Genomic DNA, 10,297 nt, shown 5'->3' with positions numbered 1-10,297 from the left:
CAAATCCCCCTAAATCCCCCAAATCCTCCCCATTCCCCCCAAATCCCCTAAACTCCCCCAAATCCTCCCCCAAATCCCATAAACTCCCCCAAATCCCCCCCTAAATCCCCCAAATCCCCCCAAAATCCCCCAAATCCTCCCCGTTTTTCCCCAAATCCCCTAAACTCCCCCAAATTCCCCCCTAAATCCCCCAAATCCTCCCCGTTTTTCCCCCCGCCCCCCGCCCCGCGGACCCCCCCCAAAACCCCTTAACCCCCCTAAAACCCCGAAACACCCCAAAAAACCCCAAATTCCCCCCAAAACCAGGAGAAGGTTCTGGAGCTCCTGACCGCGTCCCGCACCCAACTCGAGGGGCTTCAGGGCCGCCTCCCCAAGTGAGTCTACGGGGTTTTTTTTGGGGTCCCCCCTCCCCACCCCACCCCACCCCAAATCCCGTGACCCTAAATCCCGTCGCCTCACCCCAAAACGCCCAGGTACCTGTCGGAGCGGGGCGACGCCGTCTCCAAGGCGGCCAAAAACCCCCACGTGGTGAGATTTTTTTTTGGGGTGAATTTGGGGTTTTTCGGGGTTTTATTGGGGTCTGAAGGGTGGATTGGGGTCCGGGGGGGGGATTTTGGGGTGGATTTGGGGGTTCTTTGGGGTGAATTCGGGATTCTTTGGGGTCCGGCGGGTGCAATTGGGGGTCGATTGGATCGCATTGGGGTCCGGGGGGGCTCATTGGGGTCCGTGGGGGCATTTTGGGGTCCTTTGGGGGCACTTTGGGGTCCTTTGGGGTCCTTTGGGGTCTATTGGGGTCTATGGGGTCACATTGGGGTCTATGGGGTCACATTGGGGTCTATGGGGTCCCATGGGGGTCCGTTGGGGTCTTTGAGGTCACATTGGGGTCTATGGGGTCTATGGGGTCCCATTGGGGTTCATGGGGGACAATGGGGGTCTACTGGGGTCTACTGGGGTCCTTGGGGGTCTATTGGGGTCACATTTGGGACTATTGGGGTCTATAGGGGCACACTGGGGTCCATTGGGGTTTATTGGGGTCCAATGGGATCTATTGGGGTCTAATGGGGTCTGTTGGGGTCCACTGGGGTTCATGGGGGACAATGGGGGTCTAATGGGGTCTATTGGGGTCTAATGAGGTCCATTGGGGTCCATTGGGGTCTTTTGGGGTCCGTTGGGGTCTCTTGGGGTCCATTGGGGTCTATTGGGGTCTAATGGGGTCTAATGGGGTCTATTGGGGCCCACTGGGGTCCATTGGGGTCCATTGGGGTCCATTGGGGTCTAATGGGGTCTATTGGGGTCTTTTGGGGTCTATTGGGGTCTAATGGGGTCTAATGGGGTCTAATGGGGTCTTTTGGGGTCCATGGGGTGTATAGGGCCACACTGGGGTCTAATGGGGTCCATTGGGTCCCATGGGGATTCTTGGGGGTCCATGGGGTCCATTGGGGGTCTATTGGGGTCTAATGGGGTCTAATGGGGTCTTTTGGGGTCCATGGGGTCTATAGGGCCACACTGGGGTCTAATGGGGTCCATTGGGTCCCATGGGGATTCTTGGGGGTCCATGGGGTCTATTGGGGTCTATTGGGGTCTATGGGGTCTATTGGGGTCCACTGGGATCCGTTGGGGTCCGTTGGGTTCCATTGGGGTCTAATGGGGTCTGTTGGGGTCTAATGGGGTCCATGGGGTCCATTGGGGGTCTATGGGGTCTATGGGGTCTATTGGGGTCTAATGGGGTCTTTTGGGGTGTACTGGGGTCTAATGGGGTCCATTGGGGGTCTAATGGGGTCCATGGGGTCCACTGGGGGTCTATGGGGTCTATGGGGTCTATTGGGTCTAATGGGGTCTTTTGGGGTGTACTGGGGTCTAATGGGGTCCATTGGGGGTCTAATGGGGTCCATGGGGTCCACTGGGGGTCTATGGGGTCTATGGGGTCTATTGGGGTCTAATGGGGTCTTTTGGGGTGTACTGGGGTCTAATGGGGTCCATTGGGGGTCTAATGGGGTCTATGGGGTCCATTGGGGTCCATGGGGGTCCATTGGGGTTTGTTGGGGTCCATTGGGATCCATTGGGTCCCATGGGGATTCTTGGGGGTCCATGGGGTCTATTGGGGGTCTATTGGGGTCTATGGGGTCTATTGGGGTCCACTGGGATCCGTTGGGGTCCGTTGGGTTCCATTGGGGTCTAATGGGGTCTGTTGGGGTCTAATGGGGTCCATGGGGTCCATTGGGGGTCTATGGGGTCTATGGGGTCTATTGGGGTCTAATGGGGTCTTTTGGGGTGTACTGGGGTCTACTGGGGTCTACTGGGGTCCATTGGGGGTCTGTTGGGGTCTATGGGGTCTATCGGGGTCCCCGGGGGTCTCCCATTACCTCCCCCCGCCCCCCAGCTGGACTACCGGGCCCTGGTGCACGCCCTGGACGCGGCCGAACTGGGGCGACGCGCCTGGCCCTGGCGGAGCTCCGGGACCTCTACGTGAGTTTTGGGGTCCCCATCCCCGACCCTACAAGCCCCCCCCGACCCCATAAATCCCACCCCCTTTCACCCCTCCCCCCCTTTTTGTCCCCCCCCACCCCCCCCGCAGGCCGTGCTCCTCGACGTCCTGCAGAAGAACATGGAGAAGCTCCGCAAGCCCCGGGGGAACCCAAGGCCATGATTTTCTGAAGGGGGCCAAAACCCGCTCTTTTCGCCCCAAAAAGAAAAAAAAAAAGAGCGGGTTCCTGGCCCCGAGCCCTCTCCCGCTCCCTTTCAAAAAATGGAAGGTCCTTTTTTTGACCCGTTTCCCGCTCAAAAGAGTGAGTTTTTACCGTTTCGTGCCCCGTTCCCACGCCAAAAAAAATGAAACCCATTCTTTTTGACCCAATTCCACCCCAAAATAATGGGATTTGGGGTTTCGTTGTCCCATCCCAATCCCCCCAAAACTGGAATTTCCCTTTTCTGACCCAATTCCTCCTCGAAATACTACAACTTCCCCAAAGTCCCAAAAATGGGACTTCAATGTCCCATTTCCACCCCAAAAAAATGGGGATTTGGGGGTTCAGTGTCCTATTTCCACCCTAAAGTAGTGGGATTTGGGGTTTCATTGTCCCATCCCAATCCCCCAAAACTGGAATTTTCCTTTTTTTGACCCAATTCCTCCTCGAAATACTACAACTTCCCCAAAGTCCCAAAAATGGGACTTCAGTGTCCCATTTCCGTCCCCCCAAAATTGGGATTTGGGGTTTTGACCTGTTTCCACCCCCATAAAAATGGGGATTTTTGGGTTTCAATGTCCCATTTCCACCCCAAAATAGTGGGATTTTGGGGTTTTGACCCATTTCTACCCCAAAAAAAGTGGGACTTTGGGTTTCAGCGTCCCATTTCCACCCCCAAAAATGGGATTTTTTTGGTTTCAAAGTCCTGTTTCCACCCCAAAAAACGGGGATTTTAGGGTTTCAGTGTCCCCTTTCCACCCCAAAATAGTGGGATTTTGGGGTTTTGACCCATTTCTACCCCCAAAAAAGTAGGACTTTGGGTTTCAGCATCCCATTTCCACCCCCCAAAAATGGGATTTTTTTGGTTTCAAAGTCCTGTTTCCACCCCAAAAAACGGGGATTTTGGGGGTTTCAGTGTCACCTTTCCACCCCAAAATAGTGGGATTTTGGGTTTTGGCCCGTTTCCACACAAAAAAATCAGGACTTTGGGGTTTTGAACCGTTTCCACCTAAAAAAAAAGCGGGATTTTGCCTTTTGATCCAATTCCCCCCCAAAACGTGGGATTTCCCCTTTTTCCCCCATCCTTCCCCCAAAACCAAGGCGGGTGACCAATCACGGTGCAGAGGAGGCGGGGCTTCCTTGCCACGGGTGACCAATCACGTCGCTCCGTTGCCCCCCCGATGCGGGGGCGGGGCTTCCCGGTCCGGCCGCCGCCGTTTCGGGGTGATTTGATGCTTTTTGGATACTTTGATTAAAAAAAAAATCGATGCTTTGATTGAGATTGAGCTGAAATTGTTATTTCGCGTTCTTTCTGCCCAATTTGGGGCCGGATGACGTCATTCGGCCCCCAGCCAATCGGGACCCCAGCTCAATTCGGCCCCCAGCCAATCGGGGAAGGGCGAGGAGAGGCTCCCGCGCTGCTATTGGCTGCGTGATGTCAGCGCGGCCTCGACCAATCAGGTGAGAGGAGGGAGGTGCGCGGCTCGGCCGCGTGGGGGCGCCCTCACCCCGCAGCTCCTTTTTGGGGCAAAACCCGGTCCTTTGGGGATTTTCCACCCGGGTGGTGCCAAGAGTTTTAATTTTGGGCCGAGAATCGAAACTTTGGGGCCCAGCGGCTCGCCTGTTTGCGCAAAGGCGGCCAGGCGAAACGAGGCGGAAAAGGGTTTTTTGCATAAAAAGCTAAAAGTGGCGGTTTTCGGTGGCGGGGGAGGCGTTTTGGGGAGAAAAAGAGGACAAACAGGGCATTTTGCATCCACAAAGAAATTGGGTTTTAAGCTTATTTTTTTTTAAATCCTTATAAATGTGATTTAAAATGAAGAAAATGGTGGGATTTGCCATAAAATATATATTTTTTTCCATAAAATGCTTTTTTTTTTCCTAAAAGATGCGTTTTTTTTTTTTTTTTGCCATAAAATGCCCTTTTTGTCATAAAACTATTTTTTCCCATATACGGATTCTTTTGCCCTAAAATCTTCATCTGTTATGCCGTAAAACAGTGGTTTTTTTTTTCCATAAAAATGACTTATTTTGGAAAAAAAAAAGATTATTTTGCTGTAAAATGGCGTTTTTTGGTCATAGAATGGTTGGGTTTGCCTTTTTTTTAATCTTTTTTTTTTTTCCCATCAAATATTTTTCCATATAACGTTTTTTTTTTTGCTGTAAAATGTTTCTATATTTTTTCCGTTAAAAAAAAAAAAGTTTATTTGCCATAAATTGGTGTTTTTCACCATAAAATATTTTATGTTGCCATAAAAATCGCTAAAGGCTTTTTTCTTCTATAAGAAGTAATTTTGGACATAAAACGCATTTTTTTTTTTAATTCCCCAAAAAAACGTGCGTTCCTTCAGCCTTAGGTGAAAGGGAAGATTCTGGGGACAAAATGCAAGAAAATACCCAAAGATTTGGGGTAAATTAGGAAAAATAACGTACATATTTTTTTAATTTAATTTAACTTTTGCAACCGGCAGAAAACGGTGAAAAATGAGGGGAAAAAAGGGAGATTTGGGGGTTAGGGTCAGCGAAAACCCGTCGAGACGCTCGTGCAGACGCGCTGGGGGTTGGATTTGGGGGGATTTGCACTAAATTTGCGGGTTTTACGGGGAAAAGAACCGGAGGTGGTGCTATGGGTAGACCTGGCGGCTGGAGGTTTTTTCTATGGGTAGACCTGGTGGCTGGAGTCTTTTCCCTACGGGTAGACCTGGCGGCTGTAGTTGTTTTCCCTATAGGTAGACCTGGCGGCCGGTTACCTATGGGTAGACCCCTACCCCATACGAGGTCCCTGCCCCATAGCGACCCCCTGCCCCATAGCGACCCCCTGCCCCATAGCGACCCCCTGCCCCATAGGGACCCCCTGCCCCATAGGGACCTCCTGCCCCATAGCGACCCCCTGCCCCATAGGGACCCCCTGCCCCATAGCGACCCCCTGCCCCATAGGGACCCCCTGCCCCATAGGGACCCCCTGCCCCATAGCGACCCCCTGCCCCATAGGGACCCCCTGCCCCATAGGGACCCCCTGCCCCATAGCGACCCCCTGCCCCATAGGGACCCCCTGCCCCATAGGGACCTCCTGCCCCATAGCGACCCCCTGCCCCATAGGGACCCCCTGCCCCATAGCGACCCCCTGCCCCATAGGGACCCCCTGCCCCATAGGGACCCCCTGCCCCATAGCGACCCCCTGCCCCATAGGGAATTGCTGCCCCATAGCTTCCCCCCCCCCCCCGCCCCACGGCCCTTTGTGCCCCATATTTTGCCCCACTGCTCCCCCACAGCACCCCATAACACCCCACTGCACCCCCACAGCGCCCCATAGCGCCCCACTGTGCCCTATAGCACCCCACAGCACCCCACAGCACCCTATAGCACCCCATAGCACCCCACTGCACCCTGTTGTGCCCTATAGCGCCCCACAGCACCCCACTGTGCCCTATAGCACCCCACAGCACCCCACTGTGCCCTATAGCACCCCACAGCACCCCACTGCACCCCACTGCACCCCACATCACCCCATAGCACCCCACAGCACCCCATTGTGCCCTATAGCGCCCCACAGCACCCCACTGTGCCCTATAGCACCCCATTGCGCCCCACCTCACCCCACAGCACCCCACTGCACCCTATAGCACCCCATAGCGCCCCACTGCACCCTGTTGTGCCCTATAGCGCCCCACAGCACCCCACTGTGCCCTATAGCACCCCACAGCACCCCACTGCACCCTGTTGTGCCCTATAGCGCCCCATAGCACCCCACTGCACCCCATTGTGCCCTATAGCGCCCCATAGCACCCCACTGTGCCCTATAGCACCCCATTGCGCCCCACATCACCCCATAGCACCCCACTGCACCCTATAGCATTCCATAGCACCCTACTGCACCCTGTTGTGCCCTATAGCGCCCCACTGCACCCCCTATTGCTCTATAGCGCCCCATAGCACCCCACTGTGCCCTATAGCACCCCACAGCACCCCACGTCACCCCATCGTGCCCTATAGCACCCCATAGCACCCCACTGTGCCCTATAGCGCCCCACTGCACCTCACATCACCCCACATCACCCCATAGCACCCCACAGCGCCCTATTGTGCCCTATAGCACCCCATAGCACCCCACAGCACCCCACAGCACCCTATAGCACCCCACGTCACCCCATCGTGCCCTATAGCACCCCATAGCGCCCTATTGTGCCCTACAGCACCCCACAGCACCCCACAGCACCCCACAGCACCCCACAGTGCCCTATAGCGCCCCATAGCACCCCACTGTGCCCTATAGCACCCCATTGCGCCCCACATCACCCCATAGCACCCCACTGTGCCCTATAGCATTCCATAGCACCCCACTGCACCCTGTTGTGCCCTATAGCGCCCCACTGCACCCCCTATTGCTCTATAGCGCCCCATAGCACCCCACTGTGCCCTATAGCACCCCACAGCACCCCACGTCACCCCATCGTGCCCTATAGCACCCCATAGCACCCCACTGTGCCCTATAGCACCCCACAGCACCCCACAGCACCCCATTGTGCCCTATAGCGCCCCACAGCACCCCACTGTGCCCTATAGCACCCCATAGCACCCCCACAGCACCCCACAGCACCCCACGTCACCCCATCATGCCCTATAGCACCCCATAGCGCCCTATTGTGCCCTATAGCACCCCACAGCGCCCTATAGCGCCCCATAGCACCCCACTGTGCCCTATAGCACCCCACAGCACCCCACAGCACCCCACATCACCCCACAGTGCCTTATAGCACCCCATGACACCCCACAGCACCCTATAGCACCCCACAGCACCCCATCGTGCCCTATAGCACCCCACAACACCCCACAGCACCCCGCTCCCCCCCCCCCCCTTATATTTTTCCCCCTTAAGTCCTTTTTTTTTGTTTTTGGGGCAAAAAGCGGCCGTTTCGGGGTCCCCCCCGCTCACGCCGCCTCCTTGAGGACGTTGCGGTAGGGCCCGCCCCCGCCGCCGGCGCTCTTCAGCTGCAGGACGGTGGAGAAGAGCCACTTGACCTGGGGTGGGGTGGGGAGGAGAGGACACAAGATGGCCGCCGGGGAGGTCACGGCCACCCCCCATTGGCCGTCCCACCTCCGGGGCGAGGGGGACGTGGTTACGGAAGCCCACCTTGAAGAAGGTGACGGTGGCGCTGTAGCAGACGCTGAGGAGGAAGAGGGTGATGAAGACGGCGATGGTGGCCCAGAGGCCGTCCAGCTCCTGGTCGCCGGCGTCCGGGCAGAGGGCGGTGGAGATGTCCAGCTCTGGGGGGAGGGGGAGAAGAAGACACGGTGGAGGTGGTGGTGGTGGTGGTGGGGAGGTCAAGGGGGGGGTTGGGTCCCGCCTCCCCGCGGGGGTCTGTTGGGGGTGGGTTGGGTGGGGAGGTGGGTCAGTCAGCCGTCTGCTCGTCCATCCAACCATCTTCTCATCCATCCAACCATCTTCTCATCCATCTTCTCGTCCATCCAACCATCTCCTCGTCCATCCAACCATCTCCTCGTCCATCTCCTCGTCCATCCAACCATCTCCTCATCCATCTTCTTATCCATCCAACCATCCAACCATTTTCTCAACCATCATCTCATCCATCTCAACCATCCAACCATCTCCTCATCCATCTCCTCGTCCATCTCCTCATCCATCTTCTCATCCATCCAACCATCTTCTCAACCATCTCCTTGTCCATCCAACCATCCAACCATCTTCTCAACCATCATCTCGTCCATCCAACCATCTTCTCATCTCCTCACCCTTCCATCTCCTCACCCATCATCTTCTCATCCATCTTCTCATCCAACTCCTCATCCATCATCTCCTCATCCATCTCCTCTCCTCATCCATCTCCTCATCCATCTCCTCCATCTTCTTGTCCATCCAACCATCCAACCATCTTCTCATCCATCCAACCATCATCACCTCATCCATCTCCCCATCCATCCAACCATCCATCCCTCATCTTCTCATCCATCTCCTCATCCCTCTCCTCATCCTTCCATCTTCTCATCCATCCATCCACCATCATCTCGTCCGTCTTCTCATCCATCCAACCATCTTCTCAACCATCTCCTCATCCAGCCTCCACCTCCTCATCCAGCCTCCATCTCCTCAGCCTCCTCCTCATCCATCCAACCATCTCCTCGTCCATCCAACCATCTCCTCGTCCATCCAACCATCTCCTCGTCCATCCAACCATCTCCTCGTCCATCCAACCATCCATCCAACCATCCATCATCTTCTCATCCATCTCCTCACCCTTCCATCTCCTCATCCATCATCTTCTCATCCATCTTCTCATCCATCTCCTCATCCATCCAACCATCCATCCATCATCTTCTCATCCAACTCCTCATCCATCTCCTCATCCTTCCATCTTCTCATCCATCCAACCATCCATCCATCATCATCTCATCCATCTTCTCAACCACCTTCTCATCCAACCATCCATCTCCTCACCCATCATCTCCTCACCCATCATCTCCTCACCCATCATCTCCTCACCCATCATCTCCTCACCCATCCATCCAACCATTCCCAGACCTTCCCAAACACCTCCAGAACATCTCCATCCATCCATCCTCTCGCCCATCTTCTCGCCCATCCGTCCACCGCAGACTCCAGCCAACCCAGCCGCCTGTCCACCAACCCTTCCGTCATCTCCGTCGACATCCAAAGTCCACCCGACCAACCTTCCGGCCTTCCGTCCCACCCAATTGTCCATCTGTCCACCTCGAGAGCTTCCATCCACCCATCTTCTCATCCCTCCATCCATCTTCTCATCCATCCATCCATCTGACCAACCATCTGACCTCCTAACTGTCCATCCAACCAACTGACCAATTAATCTGACCTCATCTGTCCACCGAGAAGATGGTTGGATGGATGAGAAGATGGGTGAGAAGATGGTTGGGTGAGAAAATGGATGGTCGGGTGAGAAGATGGATGGTCGGACGGCCGTCCCACCTCAATCAACCGTCCACCCAACGATTGTGGCCGGCGTCTCTCAAACCATCTACCCATCAAGCCTGGTGTCCACCCATCCAGCCATCGAGGCTGGTGTCTCTCCATCCTGCCATCCATCTTCTCGTCCATCCAGCCAACCACCCACCAAACATCTTCTCGGCCATCTTCTCATCCAACCATCTTCTCTTCCATCCAACTGACCATCCAACCATTCGACCATCAAGTCTGGTGTCCCTCCGTCCATCCATCTTCTCAACCCACCATCCATCTTCTCATCCATCCATCTTCTCATCCAACCATCCAACCATCCATCCATCAAGCCTGGTGTCCCTCCATCCATCCATCCATCCATCCATCCATCCATCCATCCATCCATCCATCCAACCATCCATCTTCTCATCCATCCATCCATCCAACCATCCCATCTGGTGTCCAACCATCCAACCATCAAGGCTGGTGTCCCTCCATCCATCCACCCGTCTTCTCATCCATCCACCCAACCGACCATCCAACCATTCGACCATCAAGTCTGGTGTCCCTCCATCCATCCATCTTCTCAACCAATCATCGATCCACCCATCTTCTCATCCACCTTCTCATCCATCCATCTTCTCATCCATCCAGCCATCCAACCATCAAGTCTGGTGTCTCTCCA

General features: G+C 55.2%; 1 protein-coding gene and 1 gene segment (V, D, J or C); one reads left to right on the top strand and one right to left on the bottom strand.

Moving 5' to 3' along the window:
- Nucleotides 1–306: 306 nt before the first annotated feature.
- Nucleotides 307–3,393, top strand: LOC308184477 (uncharacterized protein; the record flags this gene model as incomplete). Its single annotated transcript, XM_080571585.1, has 4 exons — nt 307–374; nt 474–528; nt 2,381–2,466; nt 2,576–3,393. Coding segments are annotated over 4 exons (483 nt in total), but the record flags the coding sequence as incomplete, so codon positions are not given.
- Nucleotides 3,394–7,515: 4,122 nt separating this feature from the next.
- On the bottom strand, nt 7,516–10,234 carry LOC308184508 (immunoglobulin heavy constant gamma 2-like). The segment is given in 2 exons: nt 7,813–10,234; nt 7,516–7,700 (listed from the first exon to the last, which is right to left on the bottom strand).
- Nucleotides 10,235–10,297: the final 63 nt, after the last annotated feature.

This window comes from Anser brachyrhynchus, assembly GCF_964034855.1.
Source record: "Anser brachyrhynchus genome assembly, chromosome: 34".
NCBI classification, from domain to species: domain Eukaryota; kingdom Metazoa; phylum Chordata; class Aves; order Anseriformes; family Anatidae; genus Anser; species Anser brachyrhynchus.
Note: the sequence above shows the minus strand (reverse complement) of the source record. Positions and strands in the feature narration are given on the sequence as shown.